The 27,754-nt window shown below is 40.4% G+C and overlaps 1 protein-coding gene and 1 long non-coding RNA gene across 10 annotated transcripts in view; one reads left to right on the forward strand and one right to left on the reverse strand.

The window, feature by feature from the left end:
• LOC141579409 (uncharacterized) overlaps positions 1–27,754 on the forward strand; it is a 101,747-nt gene that overhangs the window by 35,197 nt on the left and 38,796 nt on the right. The window lies entirely within an intron of this gene.
• Positions 25,824–27,754, reverse strand: part of RIC8B (RIC8 guanine nucleotide exchange factor B) — a 97,563-nt gene continuing 95,632 nt past the window's right edge. For all 7 annotated transcript variants that reach the window (XR_012510675.1, XR_012510674.1, XR_836422.3 and 4 more), the window contains one exon: positions 25,824–27,237. Coding sequence is in view for 2 of the 7 variants with exons in the window: in XM_010970467.3 (XP_010968769.1) it covers positions 27,126–27,237 (112 nt within the window). In the remaining 5 variants the exon portion in view is untranslated. The remainder of the gene's footprint in view (positions 27,238–27,754) is intronic.

Here is a 27,754-nt window from a genome sequence, read left to right on the forward strand (position 1 = left end):
GCCCAGAACAGAGCTAGTTAATGACCATGCAGAGAGAGGATTCAGATGTCCTAAATGCTGGCCTGTTTTCCTGAGTCTGTCAGTTCTGCCTTCCCCTGCCCTTGCTTCCTCCACAAGTGGGTCAACCTGGACTGTCCAGGCAGCTTTCTTTCACTGTCAGTCCTCAGGAAAGGCCTAATGCTAGTCAGGAAGTAGAGTTCTAGAGCTCGCTGCCCTATGGGCACATCAGGAGCACAAAAGTTTGGCCTGAGAGCTACCACCGAGGACTCTGCTTTCTGCTTCACCTGAGATGGGGTCCAAGTACTTCTAGGATCAAAACAGGGAGCCTTTGGAAAACAGAGGAGGGAGAGAGAGAAGGACTTGTACACACTGCCGTAGAGAGTGTTAATTGACACATCCACTTTGGAAAACCATTTGGCATTATGTACTCTGTTGGAAATATCCATGTCCTGTGGTTCAGCATTTCCACTATGTCTATAGCCTACAAAGTGAGCCTCAAACCAATAGGAGATGTGTACAAGAAGTTCCTGGGAGCATTAGTTATAATAGCCCCAATCTAGAAACAACTCAAATCTCCATCAACTATGGAAGGGATAAATAAATTGTGGTAATCATGGAATGGAATAATACACAGTAAAGGAAATGGACACACCACGGATATGTGCAAAAACAAGGATGAATCTCACAAACACAACGTTAAAGGAAAGGAATCAGACCCCAATGAATTCCTAGTGTAGGCTTCCATTTATACAAAGTTCAAAAACAAGCAAAAGTAAATCACTCTGTTTAGAGATGTACACTGCGATGATAAAATTATAAACAAAAGCACGGAAATGATTACAATAAAAGTCAGTGATTATCCTTGGGAAGGGGGTGGAAAGGGGTCGATTACAACTGGAAAGAAGTATGAGGGAGGTTTCTGGAGTGCTGGCAGTGTTCTAATCTTTTGATTTAGAGTTTCACAGGCCTGCACTTGATGATAATTCATTAAGCTGTACCTTTGTGTGTTTTATGACTCTCTGAATGTGTGTTATCTCTGCCCCCACCCCCCAGCACACACAGATTCTCATAGTTGGCTATTACCAGAACTAGAACATGAATCTAGGTCTCCTAATCCTTCAACCATGTGGGCTCTCAGCCATAATCTTGGCACCCTCTCCCCAACCTTCTTTACCTAAATTTTCTTATCTTCTAGGCTAGAGGTTCTTCACCTGGGGTCCACAAATCCATTTCAGGAGACTGCAACTCCCCTGCTGCAGTTTGTCAAATTGTGTGCACATGTGCCTTTTTCTGGGGCATGGTTCTTATGTCCTCTTAGGATTCCTAGAGTGATCTGTGGCCCAGAAATGTTAATTATTGTTAGAACCCTTACAACTGGCTTAAACAAGCAACAAGTGGATAGAAGTACACCAGGCCTTAAGATCCTGGAAAGTCCAGACTGTGGTGACTCTGTGGCACTCCAGAGTCACTCAGTCCTTGCTTTCCATTCCATTCTATGCACTTCATCCCTGTCTGTGCCACCTCGGCTAGGGCTGGGGCTGAGGGGCACAGGTGTAACTGAGAAAGCTCTGAGTGTGGGTGGGGTGGGAGCAGCCCACAGGGAAGCAAGAAAAGGCTGAGTGGGCACCTGGAAAAGTGTCTGCTACAGCTACAAGTGGGAGGACTGCTAAATGAAGAGTCCAGAAAGCCTGGGATTTGAGGAGACTGTCCTTTGTGCTGGGGTTCCCAGCTGATTCCCAGGCCTCTTTCTCAGCTCATTCCAGTTTTGTCCAAATTGAAATGAGGGTCCAAGGTGACTGTTCAGGGCTCACACCCACGAACTCTCAGGCTCGTTCCCATGTGGCCCTCCCACCCCGTGGTTCATTTGCCTACGACAGCTCATTTCCCTCTTTGTCCCCCCTCCCCAGGGCTGAAGGGCTGGCTCCCAACACCCAGAGCCCACATTTCCACCACACTTGTTCTCACTGCTTTTTTCAACTTGAAAACGGTTTTCTAATTTTGCTTACATTCACTCTCCTTTACCCTCATAATAGGAGACCTTGAACTAGGACTTCAGAAATGGAGTCTTTACTAGCTAACTTCTCAGGCAGAGCCAGAGTTGTGTTGTGGGCCCCAAGAGGTCAGGATTTCTAGGTGCCTCCCATTTGGGTTCTTTTTAGTAATTTTCTTAAGTGGCTCTGGGCAGATCATTCCTCTCTGAGGATGGTGTCTTTAAAGTTTATTCCAGTTCTGATTATCTGTGCCTTTAGGGCTTTTCTGGAACTCAGTATATGGTGGTTTATATAAGTTTTGTAGCATTCCCTGAAAGGCAGCCCAGGATTTTATAGATTCACGTAACTGTGGGAAATAGGGGTCCAACTGAGCCTCAGAGACACCCAGAACCCGGGATCTCGATTATCACCCTCCCTCCACTGCTGCCTCTCTCTGTTGGTCTTATTTTCTCAGATCAGCTTTTTCCATTGCTCTGGAAGCATACCTGTTAGCAATCTGTGTATCTCATATTCTTTCTGCTGGAGAAAGATTGGGTCTCTCTTCCCACTTCCACTCAAGAAATGTTATGGGTGTATCAGTCACGATAAACTAGGATATGCTGCAGAAACAAACATCCTCCACAATCTCAGTGCCTTAAAACAATGAGGTTTACTTTGCTATGGGGGAAAACAGCACCTATCTTAGCCTTGGAGAGTGCGAAGAGAGTGACAAGGATGCTTTCTTAAAGGAGCAGATGCTTGAACTGAACCTTAGAATATAGCAGAAATGAGCAAGGTGGATGTGGGGAGGGAGAGTTCTGGCTCCAGTAAAGGAAAAGGCATGCAAAAAAGAAATGGAACATTCTAGGGAAAGTAAAAAATTCACTGAGGCTTCCCTAGGCCCTCTGCTGGTGAGATGTGTGATCTTGGACAAGCCTCAGTTTCCTCTTCTATATACTGGGGCTGATAATAATACCTATCTCCCCAGGTGGTTATGAGGATTCAATAATGCCTGTATGTCTCTAGCACTGTCAGTTGTAAGCTCCTGGCAGATGTTATAGATATGACTAATGTGAGAGATAAGCAAGTGTCATGGTTAAGAGCATGGGTGCTGGAACTTGATTACCTGGGTTCAAATCCCTGCTCCACTGTTAATCCCTCGGTGTAGGAATAAAGATAGTATGTAGCTCACTGGGTTTGTGTGACGATTAGGTGAGGTAACACGTGTGAAGTGCTGGTGCTTGAAGCACTCTGGGTGTGTCTGTGTGGCTGCAGGTGGGTGGGTGGCAGATGGAAGAGGTCAGCAGGGGCCAAGGCATGCCCTTCAGTTACAGAGAGAGGGACAGATCCAAGTTTGTACGTCCTACTGCTTGGACAGTTCTTGTTGTTCTCTAAGAAAAGAATGCATTATGAATACAGAGTTAGGCATGAAAGTGAATGTTTGATCAGAAGGATGAAAGGAATCACAACAAATACAAAAATTTTAATGGTGTCCAGTACTGCAAACATCATAAAATTCAGGAAAACACACAGTATTTTTATTAGTTACCTAATATCCTCTATTATTATTTTCCTACATTATTTGACTGCATACTCTTTGTTTTTATTATTTTTATTGAAATATAGTTGATTTACAATGTTGCATTCATTTCAGGTATACACCAAAGTGATTCAATTATACATTTATATATTCTTTGTCAGATTATTTTCCACATAGGTTATTGCAAGATATTGAATATAATTCCCTGTGCTATACAGTAGGTGCTTGTTGTTTATCTGTTTTACGTATAGTAGTGTGTATGTGTTAATCCCCAACTCCTAATTTATCCTTCCCCTCCTTTCCCCTTTTGTAACCATAAGTTTGTTTTCTATGTCTGTGAGTCTGTATCTGTTTTGTAAATAAGTTCATTTGTATCATTTTTTAAGATTCCATATATAAGTAATATCATATGATATTTGTCATTTTCTGACTTACCTCACTTAATATAATCTCTAGGTACATCCATGTTGCTGCAAATGGCATTATTTCTGTCTTTTTTATGGCTGAGTAGTATTCCATTGTATATATCTATACCACATCATCTTTATCCATTCATCTGTCAGAGGGCATTTAGCTTGCTTCCATGTTTTGGCTATTGTAAACAGTGCTGCTATTTACAGCACTATCTTTACTCTTTACAATTACAACATTGGGGTGTGTATATCTTTTTAAATTAGAGTTTCTCCAGATATATGCCCAGGGGTGGGTTTGCTGGATCATATGGTAACTCTATTTTTAGTTTTTTAAGGAATGGCTGCATACTCTTTAATCACCTCTTTATGTTGACAGTAATTTTGTTGTATTTTCTTTAGAGAGAATAGAAGGATAATCCAGCCTTTCTTCTAGTGTAGTTGATCAAAATTTGTTATATGCATAGTTTGGAAATACTTATTTTAACCCCATAACAAGGGTCATATACCAGTGATACAAGTTTTTTAGGACTGATGTCATGAATGAACTAATTGTAAGATTTCAAGGCATTTAAAGTTTTCTTTCACAGTGACTGTGTTAAATATTCATTGAATTGATTCCCATTCACCAGCATGTCCTTAATGTTCTCATGGTAGTACATATCAGATGTTTTGTATTATAGTCACAGTTGTATTTCTTGACAAATCAGTAAGCAATTCAAATCTGTTTTCAATATGTTCACTCTTCTTCATTAATTAGATTAATCCAAAAGCCTAATTATTATTTCTATTTGAAATGTGTCTTTCTTCTCAATTACTGTTTTGGGTATTATCTGAAATTGATTTTGTTAATCTTCTCAGTGTCAGATAATTTCCTTTGATTTCATTGCTTATTTCTTTTTGTTTTACATGTCATTTTTTTATTATATGAATTTTCCCTAGAGGATTTCATAAAATATATTTAAAGATGCAAAAGAAGATACTCTTCTTACATATCCACATCAGGAGTCAGGCAATTTCTCACTTGTTTCATTTAAAAGTTCTCAAAACATCTTTCTGAATCGTGGTTAAAACAGAATATTCCCAACTCAACCTCCTCATAGCAAGATCCCAAAATACCCTCAGCCAGGACAATGCCACACAATAGAAGGAAAGTGTGACATAGGAAAGATGGGGTGAAAAGAAACAGTGATTTTAATAGATAGCCATTAAAGTACCTTAAATTTTCAAATTTTACAAAAATATATAATCATGTGTCCCTTTGCTGGGGTCTGTTTCAGAAACTTAAAGGGGCCCAGAAGCTTAATCTTTATTGCGTTTAAGGTAAGCCTGCTTCTGTCAGGTATCAGCTTCATCTCCGCCTCCTCCAGGAAGCCCTCTCTGATTGCTCTCGGTGAACTCACCTTTCCCTCTCTCACTGCACTGATCACATGTATTTTATTTGTGGGTTTACTCCTCTGTATGCTCTTGCCAGCTCCCTGAAGGGAAGACCCTTGCCTTCCTGGAGCCTAATACTGGCAAGTGTATTTATTAAGTTAGGTGCTTACTGTGGCATGGGAATTCACTGAAATTCGTTTGTACTATGTACAAAGCCCTGGCTTAATTACTAGCTACTATTACAAAATTTAACCAGACCTGATTCTTGCCCTCAAGCACCTTTCAGTGGACACAAGGTATACATAAATACTTAAAAATAGCTCATTAGATACGATTTTCTGTTACATACCCAGTCTGAGTTGCTTTTTAAAAAAACTTTATTTTGAGGCAATTGTAGATTCACATGTGGTTGTAAGAAATAAAACATATCTTGCATAACTATAGTACAATATCACAATAAGGAAATTGATATTGATACAATCCATTGAATTTACACAGATTTTACTAGTTTTACATATCATTATATGTAAAATTAATGGCTGTATTTAGTGCTATGCAATTTCATCACATATATACGAGTTGCTTTTTAAAGTATCTTTATGCTTAAATATTTTTAGAAAATACTACAAGGTAATAAGAGTTGATTTGTAACAGTACCGAATAAAGGTGCTTATAAACTTGTATTTAAGATTCAGATTTTACTCTGAAGGAGAGAACGAGCCACTACAACAGAATGTACATTTTTGAAAGTTCAGTGTATATACAGTGGAGGTGGACTGGTTGACGTGGCTACTGGTAGACAGGGACTGTTGACCCAATAGTGTCTTAGACCCTCATGGAATCTCTGGGAAGAGCACTGGGAGGAGACCTCTGCCCAAGCCAGCACTTTTCCAGGCCCCGCCCTTTGGCCAGGGACCCGCCCACCTACCTTCAGGCCCCGCACCTCCCCATCCAGAGCCTATCCTTTCGCCCATGGCCCTGCCCACAGCCCCGCCCACTCCCTCACAGAGGCCCAGGCGTACTTTGGTAGGCCGGGGCCCACCAAATTTGCCGGCTCTGTGGAAAGCTGCGAGACTCGACTAGTTAAGAAAGCCCGTAAGCTCAGTCGTTGGCACTCCCCTTCTCTCCCTCAGAAACTCCCGAGGCTTCACTCCTGCCCCTGCTGTCTGACGGACCCTTTTGCACGGGAACTGTTTGGGCGGCTGCGGCCTTTCATTGTCCAGGATTGGGTTTCTCTCCGCCCTGCAGGCTGAACCCGGGGGTGCCTCCTGAGATCAGAGGTTTCGAGTAGTGACTGAGATTCCTGGGCATCCCGGACATCCGGCTCTTCTCAAACTGCAGGCGCAGGGCCTGGGCCTTCTGCAGGCGGCAGATGGCAGGGGGGCGGGGACGACAGGAGGGCCCGGGGTAGCCAGGACGACGTGGCTGGGCGTTTCTGTGTGCTCCCGCTGCCGCGCCCGAGGCACGCTGGGGAGGGCGGGGCCTGGCGAGGAGTGGGCGGGGCTAGCGTGGAATAGCGTGGCTTGGACGTGGGGCTTACTGGCCCAGGAAACCGAACAGCAAACAGTTGCTGGACCTTCACTGAGCGCCAGCCGGGCCTTGAGAATACCTTGGTGAGCAAAGTGCTGACAACCCAGCTGGGGAGACAGACAGTAAACACATACTGACAAGTGTATAATTATGTAATTACGAGTTGGGGGAAGAGTTGTGAAACTACAGAAAAGTTGTGAAAATACAGGGGACTGTGAGTCTCCAGGTGGCTGGGATAGACTTCCCTCTGGACGCTTCCTGGTCAGCTCTAAACCTGAATCCTGGCACTGCCACTTAGGAACTGGGTGTCCTGGACAAGGTGGGTGGTCAAGCTGGGCCATGGACTCTTGGGTCAGAAATGAGGCTTGATTCTGCAGCCTTGTGTAAGCTGGTTTTAGAAAGTCTGGAAAGGTGGGAGCTTGGCAGCTACTTGGAATGTGTGTTTATATATCTTTATACAGCTCCAATCTGTGTCCCCTCTGCTATGGTCTGAATGTTTGTGTCCCCCCAGAATTCATATTGAAATCCTAATGCCCAATTTAATGGCATTAGGAGGTGGGACCTTTGGGAGGTGATTAGTTCATAAGGGTGGAGATCTCCCAAATGAAATTAGTGCCCTTATAGAAAAGGCCCGAGATAGCTCCCTTGCCTCTTCCACCACGTGAGGACATAAGGAGAAGCCTGCAATCCAAAAGAGGGTATAGCAGTCAAAGCTGAATCAGCAGAACCACTGGGCATGTTTTGGGAGACAGGATTTATTATAGGAGCTACAAAAATTGTACCTCTAGATCTGTCCCCAGCATAAGTGGGAAAACTACCCCCCTCACTCCAAATTTCTCTCAAATTCCTCTGACTTATGCATTCTCCAAGACCTAGAGCCTTGCTACTCAAAGTGTGGTTTGCAGACCTGCATCATCAGCTTCACCTAGGACTGTTAGAAATGCAGAATCTTAGCTCATCCAGCCCTACTGAATCAGAATCTGAATTTTGGCCAGGGCCCCAGAACATTTTTATGTCCAGTGAAGTTTGAGAAGCACTGGTCTGGGTTACCCTGTGGAGCCTGCTGTTTTCCTCCTGGCCTACTTCACCTCATTGCAACAAGGTCTCCTGTCACCAGTGACCCTAAAACTGCTAACTTTACCCCTGGAGCCCTTTAGAGCCAGTATCCTCAGTGCCTGAGAAGCCACTGTCGTTATCAGTAATAATAATAATAATAGATACTATTTATTGATTACTTACTATGTGCCTGGTATTGTGCTAAGCACTTTATATGCATTGTCTCATTTCATGCTCACAAGCCTCTATAGCATGAGTATTATAATTATTCCCATATAAGACATGAAAAGAGGTACAAAGAGATGAAGTCACTTGCCCAAAGATGCATCAAAGATTCAAATCCAAGCTTGTATGACTCCACAGTCTTTATTTTAAAAATATCAAGATACAACATACATACAGACATGTGCATATCTCATAAATGTTCAGATGCCCCTCAGGCCCTCTTCCTGCTCCCTTCTAGGCACTAACCTTCGGAGGGTAATTTCTACTTTGACTTCTACCTGTATAGATTGGGTGCTTGTTTTTGTACTTTATATAAATGGCATTAACACAGGATATTCTCTTCTGTCATTATGGAGCCACCTATCGGTCACCTTGGCCTTCCAGTTTTTGTGAGGTAACACATTCCCTGGCTTCTTTTGTTCAACATTATGTTTGTGAGGTTCATGCATATAGTTGCAGGTGATGTAGACAGTTTATTCTCATTGCTGTGTGAATCTACCACAATATATTTACCTGATCTACTGTCAATGGGCATTTGGGTGGCTTCCCAGTTTTAGTCTCCTATAAATATGTGAACATTCTATACATGTCTTAATGGTGAACATAAGGATGGGTTTCTTTGCGTGCAGTCCTAGGAGTAGAATTGCTGGATCAGAGAGTACATGTAGGTTCAGCGTGAGTCAGTGCTAAAGTGGATGTACCATTCATACTCCCATCAGCTATGTCTGGGAGATATGGATGCCGATTTATTTAATCTTTTGGCACATTCTTTTTCATTTTAGCAATTCCAGTGGGTATGTAGTCAAAGCCTGTGTATTTCTTACACCTCTTAGTGGATGCTGTTGATTTAGTAGCCACTAATGGTTACCCATCCAGAATTCAGAGAAACAGCTTTCCACCGGAATCCTATTTTTTCTCTTGTCTCCACTTCTTGTCATGGGCTTTGGGGGAGGCTGACCTTGGCTTTATTTAACTGAGAGTAATTCTGCTCTCCATAATAATAGTTGGTTCAAATAGGTGGGTGACCCCACCCTGTCCAAAGAATCTTCAGGAGGACTATTGGGAGGATTTGAGTAAATTTTCCTTATTCCTAAGAAGGAACCACAGGGAAAGGTGATCTTCTTAGATATTGTCATGTCTGGATGTGATGCCATGTCTGGGATTTCTGTCATCTTGTTAGTAGCTTTGGGGTGAAATGACATTCTCTTTAACATCATGGAGCTGCTGAATCAACCACTTTGGACTTCCAGTTTTTGTGAGATGATTCATTCCTTTCTATTTAAGCCAGATTGAGTAAAGGTTTCTGTTTCTTGTGTCTTAATGGATACAACTTGCTTTAAAGTTGGTTCCCACCAATATCTGTGGGAAGAAAACTCAGCAGCTTCTTCCTGGAGGTCTTCCCTATGCACTTCCCATGAAGGAAAGTTTCTGTCTCCATTCACTGAGGCTGATGGGACATACAAGGAGGAACACAAGCTCCAGAGGCAGGTGCTCCTGGAGATGAGTCCTGTCTCTTGCATTTGTAACAGTGTGTAGTGTGTGACCCTCAGCAAGTGCTTCACCTCCTCAAGGCTTAGTTTTCTCATCTGTAAACTGGGGGCCAAGGATCCCAACTGGCCTCACAGGGTGTTTATGAGATTCAAATGAGATGATGGAAGGGGAAGTTTTCATAAACCATTAAAGGCGGCAGAGATGCCAGGCCACCACCCCTTGTGGACACGCTGTCTTCCCAAAGCAGAGCTGGGACTTAATTTGGTCTCCTGACCCTTGATGCAATGTATCTTCTATCATGACGTGACTCAGCCTCTCCCGTGAGTGGTCATCTTATGCTTTTCTCTCTTTTCTCCAAATGCAAGGCCTGACTGGGTCAGAGTTTCTTGGGGCATTTTTGTGAACCTAGACCATCCCCACCCCCAACTTGGCAGTGCTGTCTTGAGCCCAGCTTTGCAAGGGCTGGTGTCATGTGTCGGCCTGGATGGGTCTTTGTTGTCTCTCTGGGCTGCACACCCCCCTCGCCTATGGCCACTCTTGCTCATTTCTCTTGGGAGCTGCCTAGCTGCAGAGAAAGGCCTTTGGAACCCTTTTCTTTTCAGTCAGCGTTTATTGAATTTCACCTCCATTTTTTTCCTTTCCAAATAGGAACATCATTTATCTTGGATTTTAAGTTGCAGAGGTCTTTAAGAGCTTTCTCTTTTCCCAGCTGCATTTGTTGACACACAGTCAATCTGTTTCTTGCCTCCACTCCCCTCCTCCCCTTTCCGCCCCCCAAGCAGGCCATAAAGTGTCTACAGCTGTGCCTTTATTACCCATCCTTTTTTATGCCCACAAGGAGGATGAGCTGAAATATAGCACAGCCATTACTGCTGACAAAAAGGGACAATTTAAAAACATTTTTGCTTTTCTTTGGGAAAGCCGATGGCACAAAAGAAAGTGCATCATTTTATTGTAAATGCTTTTTAAATATGGGTCACTTGGCCATAATCAGCCGCAGAGGACGGAAAAGTTCAAAGTGTGAAAGCAGGCACACAGATATCCAGTTTTCCCCCCTTGCCTTTTAAATTATGCTAATTGACACCAAGGAAAACGGGGAGGAGTATCTCCAACCAATCCAGGCTCTTCGTCGTCTCCAGCTCCTCTCGTTATAGTGAAGAGTCTGTAAAATGTAAAATAAGTTTGCCAAGCTAGGAATGGCAGCCTCCAGACCAGCAGGAATTTTTTCCTTTTTGCTTCTGTTTCAGAAAGTATTAAGACCAGGGAGCTTGTGGTCTGGTCTTTTAAGATGGGGTGATTTTCTCAACTCTGGTGTAGAGGAAACTCTTACTGTGTTTGCTGAGGAGTTTCAAGGATGGAGGGTTGCGAAGGCTCCCTGTGTGTGTCTGATCAGGTAAAGGGCAAGAGTGCAGAGAGCAGGAGGGCAGTGTGCAGGGTGTGGTAGGCAGGGGAGTGGTTGCTCTTCTGAGAGCTGCGCCCCCTCAACAATCTTAAAGATGCGATATTGACAGAGGTTTGTTGCGATTGTGATGAGGGTAGAGGCAGAGAACGAAACATACAGCCTCAGGGAAGGTGTCCAAGTGGTGTCCCCTTGCCATCCACCCCCAGGAAACTCCCTCCTCTTGTGATCTGAGCCTGGGCTGGACTACCGGGCCATAGGAAATAGGACCAAGTTTTGTAATGCAACAGAAATGGGGGCTGTTACAAACAAAATTCAACTGAGTGAAATTTAGAGATCAAATTGGCTCATTCAATGAATTGAGCAGAATCCCATCTAGCAAATAGAAAGAAGCTCTGAGAAGTTGTACAAAATGGAAGGCTCTTACAGGCAGAAGGGGGAAAGAGTGAATTGTTTCAGGCTTAGGTAGCCTGCCTGTGGGGACAGAAGGGGACTGTGTGGCCAATCATCTCATTGGTTCTGACCAGAAAAGTCCAGACTGACTGGTTAAGATTACATCCCCTGGGTCTTTAGCCTCCGTAGTTTCCTCCTTACCTCCTCCTCCTAGGTTTATTCCCAGGTATTTTATTCTCTTTGATGTGATGGTAAATGGGATTGTTTCCTTAATTTCTCTTTCTTTTTGTTGTTGTTAGTGTTTAGAAATGCAGCTGATTTCTGTGTATTAATTTTGTATCCTGCAACTTTACACAATTCATTGATGAGTTCTGGTGACATCTTTAGGATTTTCTATGTATAGTATCATGTCATCTGCAAACAGTGACACTGTTACTTCTTCCTTTCCAATTTGGATTCCTTTCTATTTCTTTTCCTTGTCTGACTCTGCAGCTAGGACTTCCACTACTATGTTGAATAGAAGTGGTGAGAGTGGGCATCCTTGTCTTATTCCTGATCTTAGAGGAAATTCTTTCAGCTTTTTACTGTTAAGTATGATGTTAGCTGTTTGTCCTATATGGCCTTTAACTCTTTGAGGTATGTTCTCTTTATGCCCACTTCCTGGAGTTTTTTTTTAATCATAAATTAATGTTAAATTCTATCAAACGCTTTTTCGGCATCTGTTGAGATGATAATGTGGTTTTTATTGTTCAATTTGTTCATGTGGTGTATCACATTGATTGATTTGCAGATACTGAAAAATCCTTGCATCCCTGGGATAAATCCTACTCGATCATGGTGTATGACCCTTATAATGTATTGTTGGATTTGATTTGCTAATATTTTGTTGAGGATTTTTGCATCTATGTTCATCAGTGGCCTGTAATTTTCTTTTTTTGTGATATCTTTGTCTGGTTTCTGTATCAGGGTGATGCTTGACTCATAGAATGAGTTCTGAAGTGTTCCTCTGCAGTTTTTTTGGAATGATTTGAGAAGAATAAGTCTTGAACTCTTCTCTAAATGTTTAGTGGAATTCACATGTGAAGCCATCTGGTCCTAGAGTTTTATTCATTGGGAGTTTTTAAATTACACATTCAATTTCATTACTGGTAATTGGTCTGTTCATATTTTCTATTTCTTCCTATTTCAGTCTTGGGAGATTTTATATTTCTAAGACCTTGCCCATTTCTTCTAGGTTGTCCATTTTATTGGCATACAGTTGTTCATAGTAGTCTCTTATGATTATTTGTATTTCTGTGGTGTTGTAACTTCTTTTTCATTTCTGATTTTATTGATTTGGGTCCTCTCCCTTTTTTCTTGATGAATCTGGCTAAAGCTTAATCAATTTTGTTTATCTTTTCAAAAAACCAAATTTTAGTTTCATTGATCTTTTCTGTGATTTTTTTAAGCCTATATTTCATTTATTTCTGCTCTGAACTTTATGATTTCTTTCCTTCTACTAACTTTGGGTTTTGTTTGTTCTTCTTTCTCTAGTTGCTTTAGGTGTAAGGTTAAGTTTTTTATTTGAGATTTTTCTTGTTTCCTGAGGTAAGCTTGTATTGCTATAAACTTCCCCCTTAGAACTGCTTTTGCTGCATCCCGGAGGTTTTGGATTCTCATGTTTTTATTCTCATTTGTCTCTAGGTATTTTTTTATTTCTTCAGTGATCCACTTGTTTTTTTTTGTAGCATATTGTTTAGCCTCCATGTGTTTGTGATTTTTGCACTTTTTTTTTTCTTGTAGCTGATTTCAGATCTTGTAGTGGTCAGAAAAGATGCTTGATATGATTTCAGTTTTCTTAAATTTACTGATGCTTGTTTTGTGGCCTATAATATGATCTACCCTGGAGAATATTCCATGTGCACTTGAAAAGAATGTGTATCCTCCTGCTTTCAGATGGAATGCTCTCTCTATATATTGTTTAAGTCCATCTGACCTAATGTGTCCTTTAAGGCCAGTGTTTCCTTATTGATTTTCTGTCTGGACGATCTGTTCATTGATGTAACTGGAGTGTTAAAGTCCCCTGCTATTATTGTGTTACTGTTAATTTCTCCCATTATGTCCATTAATATTTGCCTTATGTTTTAGTTGCTCCTATGTTGGGTGCATATATATCTTCTTCTTAGATTAATCCCTTGATGATTATTTAGTGTCCTTCTTTGTCTCTTATAACAGTTTTATTTTATTTTTCTTCTGATACAAGTATTATTACTCTGGCTTTCTTTTGATTTCCATTTTCATAGAATATCTTTATCCATCCCCATGCTTTCAGTCTGTGTCTTTAGATCTAAAGTGAGTCTCTTATAAGCAGCATATATAGGTCTGATGAAAGAAATTAAACATGATACAAACAGATGCAAAGATATACCATGTTCTTGGATTGGAAGAACTAATAATGTTAAAATGACTGTACTATGTAAAGCTATCTACAGATTCAGTGCAATCCCTGTCAAAATACCAATGGCATTTTTCACAGAACCAGAACAAATAATCTTTAAATTTGTATGGAAACACAAAAGACCCTGAATAGCCAAAATGATCTTGAGAAAGAACAGAGCTGGATGAATCACACTCCCAACTTCAGATTATACTACAAAGTTATAGTAATCAAGACAGTGTGGTACAAAAACAGACACATAGATCAATGGAACAGAATAGAGAGCCCAGAAATAAATTCATGCACTTATGGTCAATTAATCTATGACAAAGGAAGTAAGACTATACAATGGAGAAAAGACAGTCTCTTCAATAAGTGGTGGTGAGAAAATTGGACAGATACATGTAAAAGAATGAAATTAGAACATCCTCTAACACCATATATTTGAAAAAACTAAAAATGTATTTAAGACTTTAAATGTAAGACCAGAAACCATAGAACTCCTCGAGGAAAACAGGCAGAACACTCTTTGACATAAATCATAGCAATATTTTTTTGGCTCTGTCTCCTAAAGCAAAGGAAATAAAAGCAAAAATAAATAAATGGGACCTAATTAACCTTAAAAGCTTTTACACAGCAAAGGAAACCATCGACAAGACAAAAGACAACCTACAGAATGAGAGAAAATATTTGCAAATGATAAGACCGATAAGAGTTTAATATCCAAAGTATATAAACAGCTTATATAACTCATTATCCAAAAAAAAAAAAAAAACCCCAAAATAAACAACCTAATCAAAAATTGGGCAAGGATGTGGAGAAAAGGGAAACCCTTGTACACTGTTGATGGGAATATAAATTGGTGCATCCACTGTGGAAAACAGAATGGAGGTTTCTCAAAAAACTAAAAATAGAACATATGACCTAGTAATTCCACTCCTGGGTTATATAGAACATATGACCTAGTAATTCCACTCCTGGGTTATATATCTGAAAAAAGCAAGAACATTAATTCGAAAAGATGCATGCACTCCAGTGTTCATAGCAGCATTATTTACAATTGCCAAGATATGGAAGCAACCTAAGTACCCATCAACAAATGAATGGATAAAGAAGATGTGGGCTATATACACAATGGAATAGTACTCAGCCATAAAAAAGAATGAAAGTTTTCCATTTGCAACAGCATGAATGGACTCTGAGTATATTATGCCAAGTGAAGTAAGTCAGACAGAGAACAACAAATACTGCATGATATTGCTTATATGTGGAATCTAAAGAATACAACAAACCAGTGAATATAATAAAAAAAAAGTAACAGACTCACAGATACATAGAGCAAACTAGTGCTTACTAGTGGGGAGAGGAAGTGGGGTGGGGCAAGATAGGGGTAGGGGATTAAGAGGTATAAACCATTATGTATAAAATAACCTATAAGGATATATTGTACAGCACAGGGAATATAACCAATGTTTTATAACTATAAATGGAGCATAACCTTTAAAATAGTGAATCACTATCTTGTACATCTGTAACTTACATAATATTTTACCTCAACTGTACTTAAATTAAAAAAAAAAAAAAGACTACATTCCCCAAGGAGGTTGTAATTTCAGTTAGGTGAGGTGTTAAGTCTTGGTTTGCTGATGTGGAGCTTAGCACAAGTGACACTGTTTTGGGCCTGCTATGTGCTTTTAAACAAGGATTATCCTCTTCTGAGACCCAGCTTTCTATATGATACAAACATCTAGACATGGAATCCAAAGACCTGAGCTCATGTCCTGGCTTTGCCCTGTACCGGCTCTGTTAATACACCTCTCAGAGCCACAGGGCCCCCGTCTGTGAACTAAGGGTGGTAGTGGAAACACTCTCACCACACACTGTTGCTGGGAGCAGCAAACACACTCATATGTAGGATGTGACTCTGGCAGGCATTAGCTGGCCCATGACAGTGTTTGAAGAAACCAATTCTGAAGCAGGAAGTGGATCCCCAGGATAGGATATCTGGGCTACAAGGATAGCTGGACAGTTTTCTAAAACATTTAGACTCAAAACTAGAAATGAAATGGTATCAAGTGATGCTCAGAAAGCCTCCCTAGATGAGATGCACAAAGAAGAGGCATATTGGATCAGGCAGCCAAACTGAGCGCACTGTTCTCCCTTTGAGGATGTGGCTTAGGGTCTCCCGATCTCGAGCCCAGCTTGACTGTTAACAAGTTAGGTGACCTAACATTTTGGTTTCTATTTCCTGTCTGTAAGTTAGGAATAATAACTGGATATGCCTTAAGGTTGTTGTGAGAACTAAAACGAGATTAATCATATAACATTCTTAGCTTCTTAGAGCAAGTACTTATTACATTTAGTTCTTATTATTCCTGAGGACCCAGAGGTGAGAAGTGGAGGCCAGCTGATGACGGCTTTCCTTCCCTCCCTTCCTTTATTCCTGCCTGATTCCTGAGACATAGAAGAGAGCAGTTGTTTGGCACTGGTTTCTTTAGAATCAACTGAATCAAATTCGTTGGTCAGTGATGTATAGTATCGTAAGTTATAATTTTGGGGTTATACAGATAGGCGTGAAATTCCTGCTCTTCCAATTCCAGCTTTGTGACTTTGGACAAATTATTTTATCTTTCTGATCCTCAGTTTTTCTCCTCAGTTAAAAGATATAAGAATTCTTACCTGTTGATATGATTATTGAATAAGATAATGCATGTAATATTTACATGTGTCTTTTCCTGAGTCTGCCTGCCTTGTGCTTTGCCCTGGAGAAAGTAACAGTGTACAATATAATAGGATATTGAAATGGGACGGTAACAAAAAGGAAGTCCAGACTCCTTTCACAAAATACAGGTGGGGATCTCTACAATTTAACTCAAAGATTTTCCAGGGGAGATATTTATTACTGAAGTATTTACAACGCTGCCCTGAATTTTACCTTCACTGTGGTTCTCACAATTGCGTTCTATTGTTATTACTTTTCTTTTTTCTTGAGTAAAAGTAGATTTATTTAGAGAGATACATACCACATAGAATGTTAGGCAAGAGAAAGGCCAGGAAAGAGGTGTGGGAATTGGGTGCTCAGGTTAAAGTAAAAGTAGGTACACACTCCATAGATAGAGTGCAGGCTGTCTCCGAAGAGAAGGGAGCGAAAAGGGGCTGTTATTACTTTTCTTGATGATGTTGATGATGAAAGCAAGCTGAGATATTCCAATTTATAGTAAGCATATAAATATACATATTTGGTCTTCATCTGGTTCCTAGCACAGAGCTCCTAAAACCCTCGGAATTTCCTAAGAGAGCCAAAAAGGTGTCTTTTGTTACGCTAATGACTTGACTTTTGGAAAACACCTAAGGATAGGGGCTGGTTGCCAGGGTAATCAACCAGGTGAATAGAGGGTTGGAACTTAGCCCCACTCTCCGACCTCTGGGGAGGGGATCAGGTTGAATCAATCACTGATGGCCAAATGATGTAATCAACCACTCCTGTGTCAGAAGCCTCCATAAAAACCCAAACGGACAGCATTCAGAGAGCTTCTAGGTTGGTGCACCATGGGGATTTTGGGAGAGTGCTGTGTTCCGAGAGCGTGGAAATTGACCGTTCTTTCCTCGTATCCTGCCCTGTGCATCTCTTCCATCTGGCTGTTTCTGAGTTATATATCTTTTTATAAGAAACTGGTAATGTGGTAAGTAAAATGTTTCTCTGAGTTGTGCGAGTGTCTCTCGCAAATTAATCAGACCCAAGGGAGGGGTCGTGGGAACCTCCAATCTGTAGCCAGTTGGTCAGAAGCAACCTGGACTTGCAATTGGTGTCTGAAGGTGGAGGAGGGCAGTCTTGTAGGAGGTCTTGTAGTGAGGTCTCCAGGTAGATAGTGTCAGACTTGACTTGAACTGTAGGGCACCCAGCTATTCCCGGAGAACACAGGAAGTGCAAGGAGCCTAACACTCTCTGGCTTCAGATTCTGATCCTCTCGTTGTCGGCTTGCTCCCTGCACCAGTTCACACAATATTTGCAATGTTTATGCTCTGGGTTTTACACCAATATGTTATCAGTTTTTCTAAGTAACCCAAGTATACTTTAAAACAAAGTGTCCAACTACCAAGCATACTGCTTATCAGTTAATTTCTATTTTACTTAATCATATTGTTCAGCTCTAGATTTTTAGTTATTGCTTACTTAATCTGCTCTAGTCTGATAATGAAGATGATGTATATAATTGATCATAGTTTTATAGTTTTGCTTGGCTCCCTGCTTTTCTGTTTGTTTTGATCTCTGTTTTTTCTTTTTTTTTTAAATTGAAGTATAGTTGATGTACAATATTGTGTTAGTTTCAGGTGCATAGCATAGTGATACAGTGTTTTTGCAGATTATATTCAATGATAGGTTTTTACAAGATAATAGGTATAATTCCCTGTGCTGTACAGTGTACCCTTGTTGCTTATCTATTTTATATGCAGTAGTTTGTACCTGTTAGTCCCATTCCCCATATAGTAGTTTGTATCTGTTAATCCCATACCCTCCCGCTTTCCTCTTCCCTTTGGTAACCGCAAGTTTGTTTCTTTCTGTGAGTCTGCTTCTGTTTTGCCTATACATTCATTTGTATTTTTTTTGATTCCACAAATAGGTGATATCATTATAATATTTGTCTTTCTCTGTCTTATTCACTAAGCATAATATTCTCTAGGTCCATCCACGTTGTGGCAAATGGCAGTATTCCATTTTTTTTTTTTTGTGGCTGAGTAATATTCTGGTGTGTGTGTATGTATATATACCACATTTTATTAATCCAATCATCTATTGATGGGCACTTAGGTTGTTTCCACATCCTGGTTATTGTAAATAGTGCTACTATGAACACTGGGGTGCATGTATCTTTTTGAATTAGTGTTTTTATTATATCTGGATATATATCCAGGAGTGGAATTGCTGGATCATATGGTAGTTCTATCTTTAGTTCTATCCTTTTTTTAAGGAACCTCCATGTTGTTCTCGATAGTGGCTGCACCAATTTACATTCCCACCAACAGTGTACAAGGGTTCCATTTTCTCCACATCCTTGCCAGCATATAATTATTTGTAGATTTTTCTGATGAGCATTATTCTGACAGGTGTGAGGTGATACCTCATTGTGGTTTTGATTTGCATTTCACGGATAACTAGCTATGTTTAAGCATATTTTCATGTGCCTGTTGGCTGGCTGTATGTCTTCTTTGGAAAAATGTTCAAGTCTTCTGTGATTTTTTTATTGGATTTTTAAAATTGAGATGTATGAGATGTTTGTGTATTTTAGATATTAACCCCTTATTGGTCATACTGTTTGCAAATATTTTCTCTCATTCTCTAGATTGTCTTTTCATTTTGCTGTGCAAAAGCTTTTAAGTTTAAATAGGTCCCATTTGTTTACTTTTTCTCTTATTTCTTTTGCCTTAGGAGACTGATCCAAGAAAATATTGCTATGATTTATGTCAACAAGTGTTCCCCCTATGTTCTCTTCTAGGAATTTTATGGTTTCAGGTCTTACATTTAGGTCTTTAAACTATTTTGAGTTTAAATAAATGAACGAATGGTGGTCTCACTGAGTGTGAAAGGGCTGGTATCTGGCCATTGCGTTGGAAGATCCCTAACTTTCAGCCTCTTTAGATCCTTTTGGGCCATTCTTCCCAGCCGAAGGGTCCCAGCTGCCAGTGGCCTTGGACTTGGCTAGTAGAAGGAGCTCTGTCACCTGATCCTCTTGTTTTCAGTAAGGTACCCTGGTCACCTTCTGTGCTAGACTCCTTAGGTGCAGAGCCCTTTGAAATAACTTCTGAGCAGATTCCTGGTTTATTCTGGAGAGGTAGAATAGGAATCACCTGGTTATGTGTGCAGGGGTGGGGGGCGGAGGGGAACCTGGTTGCCTGTTTTAAACCCCACCTACACCCTTATTCTAATGTATACCAGGTTCTCTGATTCCTAAGCCATTATGGGGTTCTGCACAGTATTTGTGATGTGCTGGTAAATGTTTAATTAGCTCTCCAGGGGAAAAAGGCCTGACTGGTAGTGCTTTCTCATTCTCATGGTGTAAATATTCCCACTATAGCTGAATTCAAATTATCATCGTGACCTCACTGAACATGGAGTTGGGAAGGGAGGAGCAGAAGTGTCCCAGTCTTTTCACCTTACAGACACAAGAGATGTTATTAACTTCAAGAACATAGATAATAATGTGTATTAAATAATTAGGAAGTAAGGAATTTTGAGCATTTGATACCTTTGTTTTAAATATAATTTATTTAATTGCAATTTACATAATTTTAAAATGATGATTAATTTTAACCAGCTTGTGAAATTCCTAAAAATTTAATAGTCTGCGTTTGTTAGCTGGTAAGAGCTGGTTCCAGCATATGTGAATCTTGCATTTGGATTCCTTTGCTCTTAAAGGCTTTAATTTTTTGATATCTTGTGTCTTCTTTCTACATCAATTATTCCTTGCTCATCTAATTTCCAGTTTTCAAAATTTTGTTGATAGCTCCTTTCTGCTGTCATTCCTTCTCTTTTTCATTTTCCTGTCTGGCTTAAGTCTTACCCCAAGACATTCATTTACTGCCATTTTAATAGGTTATCAGGAGATGGTCAAGGTAAAATGCATGTGTTCAAACTACTTTGTTTAAGAAGAAGTGTCTCCAGTTAGAATTACTTTTAATTTCTTTTGCATGTACATGCTTGAAAATGAACTTTATGACATTCTTTGGCCTGTATAATCTTTTTTTCTCTTCGTTTTTGCTATTGAATAGTTGGTAACCTTGCATGACTCACATAAAATTTTAGTATAAAATCCACTTTATTAATTTCCATTGCTTAATGTACTTTTGCTACGAAAATTTATTCATTTACTACTATATTAACTCTTAACCACATAGAAGTCACAGACATTAAACTGTAGTGAAATTTTTAGTTTCAAGAGTGTTTTGGGTAAAATGAGGTAGTAGTGTTTTAAGTCTGTCAATAGGTATTTTTCTTTCCTGAGCCTTGACTTTATTCCTGGTGAGCGTGTCATCTGTCTTGAGATAGGAGGGAGTTGTTACAGCAGGAAAGAGTAAAGCAAGAAAAAATATCATTTTAGTTTTTTTAACTTTAAAGACAAAACAATAGGCTTGAAAGTCATAATTTACTGTAGAAAAAGGGATTTTAAAAATTCCTTTATCTCCCCCTTGTAATATAAGAAGACCCAGATTTGGCTGTAACTGAGACCTCATGGCATCTCCATCTTTCCACAGCTTGGCTGCTCATCTCCTTCCTTTACAAGAGAGATCCCAGTGTTCTTTCATGACCAGCCAAGTCCAATTTGAGTTTCTGATACCTGTTACCAAGAATTCTAATTCTTTTCAGTTTTGAGAGTAAAAAAAAAAAGTCTGAACTTTGTGAATCTCCTTTCCACATGATAGCTGTTTATCATTAATATTTTGACTGAGAAAATACAGATGGGCAAAAGGATATTATGAATTGAGTAATGCTTATTATGAATGAACTTTGATTACATCAGCATGTGATACAGTGCTTGTAAAACAGGAATATTTAATGTCCAGGACGTTTTTCATTCAGTGTGTAAATGACGCTTTGTGACCCTACAAATTTGCAAATTCCTTGAGGTAACTCTTCCACCCTCCTGCTCCCAGACCCAACGTTGCTTGGTTCACAGGTTGGGAGCTAGTGTTTTAGATGATCTTTTCCCCAGGTCATCCCCATCTAAGTTTAAATGAGCTCTTTCTTGCCTTCCCACAACACTAAATTATGTTTATTCCAGCTTCTAAGTATTTCTTGGATCTACTTTCTTTTCTACACCTCCTGCCACTACTCTGGTCCAGGCCCCTTACATGTACTGATGCAGCCGACTTCTGTCTGCTCTTTTCTTACTGTCTGTCCCTTCTCCACTCCACTCTCTGTACTGCAGCCAGACTGAGCTTTCTGGCTGTGTCCTTTGCTCACCTGAAATGCTGCTACTCATGTGTCCCATCGTGAGACATGGGATTGTCTTTGAGTCACACTCAGCTGCTTGTTTTCTGTAAGCACATCAGACACATGAGCTTTTGCTGAAGCCAGTTTTTGGTGGGAACAGTCCTGCTCCTGCACATGGCAAACTCACGCTCAGCTCACCTGTCCCTTGGCAAACCTTGTTACTCAACCCCCACAATCCTGGCATCTGCTAGTACTTCATACAGGCTTTGGTTATGGACTTCTCACACTTTGAGCACTCCAAGGATCGGTTCTTTTAGCTGTGTTTGTATCCCCCAACACCTTGAACAGTGCCTGGACATGATAAGTGCCCAATAAATGTTTACTGAACAAATTGACGTAGATAAGTATGCTTGTGTGTGTGGGCCTCTTTGGAAACTAGAAGGAGTATGGGATTCTACGTAGTGTGGAGATATGGAAATGGAGTGAGGAAAAATGTGTTAAATTTTTTCCCAGTTCTGATTTTTTTTTGCATTTTAATCTCTTAAGTTTTTTTCTCCCAAATAAATGACTTCATTGCGTTTTTTTCTAATTGTAAAAAAAACACATAGCATAGTATTTACATAGACATCAGACAAGTTTGAGTTCAAATTTTGCTACTTATTGGCTGTGTGCCTTACACATAGTACCTAACATCTTTATGCTGTAGTTTTCTCATCTGAAAAGTAGGAGTTACTCTGATAGTACTTAACCTCATAAGATTGTTATGAAGGTGAAATTAGAAGGTGCACATAAAGTGCTTAGTGTGGCGGGGAGTGGGTATAGCTCAATGGTAGAGTAGGTGCTTAGCATGTACAGGGTCCTGGGTTCAATCCCCAGTACCTCCATTTAAAAAAAGTGCCTAGCACGTGTTTGGCACAGTAATTGCTCCATAAGCATACACAGCTGTAATTGTTGTGTTCAGTGCAGAAAAGGTGTAGGTCTGTGACTGGATACAGCTGGAGCTTAGGACCCAGGATCATCCCTGTGTTACATTAAAAGAAAACACAAATCTGACTCCAGAAGTCTTGGAGAATAATTTTGATCTTTTCTTTAGGACAGTCCTTCTCAACTAGGGTTCACCTGAATCACAGAACTCAGGAAACGACTGGAGTGACTATTTTTTCTCTCCCCGAAGGATGCTGTGTAACTAGCACTATTCTAGATGCACAGGAAGGTTGATTCACTATATACAATGCATGATTTGGGAACTGAGGCTTAATCTCCCCACCCCTCCCCTTTAAGAAAGGCTGTTCTGATGCTTCCTGAAGATCTGGTGCAGGGACTCAGCAGAGTGCATCAGAGTCACACCCTCCTAACTCCTCTCTAGAAGCATCTCCCTTCCCTTGAATCTTTTCACTTATGGTAGTTGTTAAAAATCTCTCCCTCCCTGCCTCCCTCACCCATGAGTTGTTCCTAGAACACCAATTCATTTGTTTCTTCTCCATATTGTATTCGTCACATCCCCAGTAGTTCTGACAGGTGTCCCCTTGCTTTTCTTGAAAGGATATCATGTCACTCCCCATCATTGTGTACCCTCTTTCACCTCTGGAACTGCAGTGAAGAATATCTCCAAAGAAATTGATGCCAATAACTGGATTACACAGCAGTAAACATGATTGACATCTTGCTTTTTTTCCCCACATGCAGACTGTTTAAAGTCATCTAGATCCCTTGCTATTTTCAAATGCCTCTCCTTAACAAAAATTATAGAATTACCTGGACAGTTAATCTAGCTGTGTCATGATTTGTGCTGCCAAGGCTTCTGCTCTTCTGGTGCTGTTTCCAGGTCCTGGTGCTCTTCAGTGCTGACAGGGCTTGTGCTGCCTCCCAGAAAGGCAGCTGGCACTTTTTGAGGGGGAGGGGGTAGGTCGTGATGTCTCCTCTGTTAGTAAGGAAGAACATTGGGGAAGCAATTACCAGTGTTTGCCACAATTCATATAATGGAATGTCATATAGACATTAAGTTTTCAATAATATTTATTGACATGGGAAAATGCCTACAGTATGTTAAAGAAGAAAGCAGGAAACAGATCTGTCAATACAGCATGATCCCAATCTTGTAGTAAAATAAATTATACACTCATAGAAAAAATACAGGACGGAAACACACTAAAACATTAACAGAGATTATCTCAGGTGGTGGGTTTTGGGGTGAATTATTAACTTTGTTATTTTCTGTATTTTCCAAACTTTTCACAGTGAACATATATTACTTTATAATCAGAGAGGAAAAGGAAGTCAACGTAAGTGACACCTAGTGCTGGGAGGCGGCAAGACTGAGGGTGGTAAGGGGGTGTTGAGTACTTGTACTGCTCGGCCTATGTCCTCGTTTATAAAGGAGGGGCAGTAACGTCTGTCCTGTCCACCTCCCAGGACCACTGGGTGTGTGAAGGGGCCTCAAGTGTCTGTTGACTGTTTTACTCTAAAGCAGCAGCTCAAGTGCCTTATTTTAGGACCTGCTCCTCCATACCCTGTTTCAGAGTTCAAGAGGGATGTGGACACAGGGGCCTGCAGTGTGGTTAGCCACTGTATTCTCATGACCTCCACCGCAGGCCACTGAGCCAGGTAAATGTCAGGGTTGGTAGTGGGGGCCTGCAGACCTGATCTCTGACGTAAAGGATTCTAGGTCCTAATTTGAAATCCAGTACTAACTGAGCAAGGTTCCTACTCACACTTCAACTTCACGTCACCTCCCTGCTTAATAAGTTCTTTAAATCGGTTCCACTGAAATAGTTATTGCTTAAGATGGCCTGAGAATTGCCACTCTCCCAGCATTCCAGAGTCCTAAGGAGGCACAGTGTGGACCCAGGTGGGCAGTGCGGTGAAGGGGAAGGAGAGGTGCTGAGGGTCAGGCTGGCCAGACTCTTACTTGCTGTGTGACGTTGGGTAACTTACTTTGCTTTCTAGAGATGATCTCTAATGTGAGATGTGATGAGGTTACACGGAGAGATACAAAAAAAGCCCACTGGGGAGCAAGTGCTTGATCGATGGTTCTCTCTCCCTGTGCAAGATAAGGTCACTCTCAACTCCTCCCTTTGCAAATTCTCTCTTCAGAACAAAGCTAAGTGCCCAGCAGGGGGAAACTCAAAATGAAACAACTCAGTGAAAGCAGAAGAACACAGCTTCTTAAATAGGACTGTTCAAACACTAACTCTGCATAAAGCTTACAAGATGGTATTTCATTAAACATGTCTTCATTTAGGTAAGCTGACACTCATGCCAAAGCTATTTGATTGTAGAAATTTAAAAAATACTTTCAAATGCATTTGTAGAATGAAGTAACAAAAATACTTAAATTTTTTTTCTAAACTTTTTTTTCACTTAATCTAAAATTATGAATTGTCAAATTTCACTTTATTTACTGTTAAAAACATGGGTCACCCGTAAGTTCTTTTCCAACTATTTGGGATGAAAATCCTAAAATGTATTCTTCTAGCCTTTTATAGAGTATCCTGGATTTAACTTATTTAAAAGAAGTTCAGGATCATTCTGAGAATTAGTTATGACTCATACTGTTGTACAGAAACTTCCTGGGTCCTTTGGGAAACTGATCGTCCCAGACATGTGATGCCTCCAGTATTTTTCATTCTCCACACCTTCCTATCTGGTTTTCAGTTGCTTTTTGCTGCTTTCAGTAGCTCTGCTTTCCAACTAGCAGCCTCCTCCTCTGCTGTTTTTTGTGTTTGTTTGTTTTTATGGGCTTTTGAAAGTCAGATAACTAAACATGTTAGAAATATATGCAAATTTTAGTAAAGAGGCAAAAAAGATTCTTGAGGATCTCTTCTATGAGTAAATAGCAAGAAACCTTGACATCTTTTTTTGTCAGCTCAATGGACTTTTAAAACTTAATTCCTGATTTGTTCTTTTGCTAAAGAAATGACTTCTGGATAAATGACATTTTCACTAATGCTCCATGTACTTTATCCTTAGAAAGGCTATTTATTATATGTGAGATAATGGATGTAAAAGCACTTTAAAAAAGCATAAACTGTGAAATAGTATTGTTTAACCCATGTATCTATAAAGAAACACACAGAGATGGCTAAATTGAATCAACCCCAATGTTTTATTTAATTTAAAGTTTTAAAAGGCAGTGGTTAAGCACATTATGTGTATATATATATATATATGTATGTGCTTATATACATATATATACACATACATATATATATATAAAAGGAAACCAACCCCTTTTCAACTTTAGCCATTGATTAACTAGGCCCACTGTCTACTGCATGATTCGTTTTCTACTTCTTCGTATGACCAATTCTAAAAGTAAAAATAAACAGCCTTAATCAGTTTAACAGTAACTATTTGTGTTTCTTCTTTAAATAAATAAAGTTACCATTAAACTGATCACATGTGGTAGAAAGGTAGAACACACACACAAGCACACACAGTCCCCGATTTAAAACATGTGACATATGAATGACCTCTATGTACAAACGGGTGCTGCTGACTCCCCCACCCCCAGGGGAGGCCACAAAAGAACTTCCAGTACCCAGGGGGTCCCTATTCCCTCTACTGGGTTGGAGGATATGTTTTCCTGGCACCCCACATTAGACCTCAGAATGCATGCTCCCCATGCAGTAATAAAGATGGAGGTTCAGTTCTATGGTACTAGTGTTCAGGTACATTACGGAATAAATAGGCATTTGTAGCTGCCTCAGAACTAAACCATCATTTATAACTTTATAGGGAGAAATGTATTCTGAAGTTCTAGGTAACTGACATGCAAACTTTTTGAGTGTAATCAGTTTGCAAGTCTGGGGCTGTGTGTATGTGTGTGTGCGTGTGTGCACATTTCTATAGATTTATACAAAATTGAAATGAAGTGAAGAGTGGGGCTAGGTTTACGGAGCAGCTGCTTGGCTTCCATTCACTCAGTCCTGATCTAACAAGCCACTTGCCTCAGCCCTTTTCTTAGCAGATTATTCTGCTTCTCACCTGCCTCTGTCTCTGGAGAGATTCAGAAGGGGCAGCTCACACGAGTGAGAGGAAGGACACGGCTAAATCTTCTGTTAAGAATCTTGGCAAACAGAACTGCCAGATTCAACCAGGGCTGCTTTATAGAATGAAGTCCTTCAGTTCCATCTTGATGGAATGGAATTTTTTTTTTTTTCCGCTTCTAGCCCCTGCAACTCCATCTAACTGCAGCTCTGAATGAATGCCTCAATATCGCAAAAACACAGGATCACCTCTTAAATATGCTGGATTCTCAATGAGTAAACCAGTTAATGTGTTTCTAGCCAAAGCAAGGGCATAAATGTTTTAGAGAAAAGATTCCCCTGGAGCTACAGAGAAAAGATGCTGATAAAAGCAATATTCAGAGTTGAGCAGGTGATGCTTTTAGTCTGTGTCAGAGCTGGTCTCCTCGATGACAGAGTACTGGTTGAGTGCTTCCTCCAAAGGCGTTATTGTCCCATCAGGTTTTAGTCCCATTGGCTTAAGCAACTCCTCTCTGGAAAAAGAGATAAAAGAGAGAAAAAAAAGTATTCACCAGCATCACATACACCCCCGCCCTCCCCTAATCCACATCCTTAAAAAAAAAGTCTTTAAAAACCAAAGTATTTTTTCTCAAGCTCTCTCTCGTGTGTTTGTAACAGGAAAGATGAAAGGGGCATGGAAAGAAAAAGAGGGAGATAAAAGACTTCATTCACACAGGCCAAACCTACTAAGCCAATTAAAAGTATGAAAAGTCAAGGTCTAAATGGGCTCAGGACAAGGAGCAGGTCTCTTCTGTTTTTAATAATTAACTTTTCCTTTTGTGGATTTGTTTTAGTGAAGTTGAAGCTGCTAAAACTTCACCTATCCCAGTGGGCCAGGCATATAATTAAATGGCTGATTTGATATGTACGGATTTCACTAACTGGAATAAATCCATCATCTGATTTTTGCCTCTCCAATCTCTAGTGATACATAAGTACTTCCTGATTCATTTCAAATCAGTCGGCCTCCCCCAACTTTCTCTCTCCCTT

This window comes from Camelus bactrianus, chromosome 12, assembly GCF_048773025.1.
Source record: "Camelus bactrianus isolate YW-2024 breed Bactrian camel chromosome 12, ASM4877302v1, whole genome shotgun sequence".
NCBI lineage: Eukaryota > Metazoa > Chordata > Mammalia > Artiodactyla > Camelidae > Camelus > Camelus bactrianus.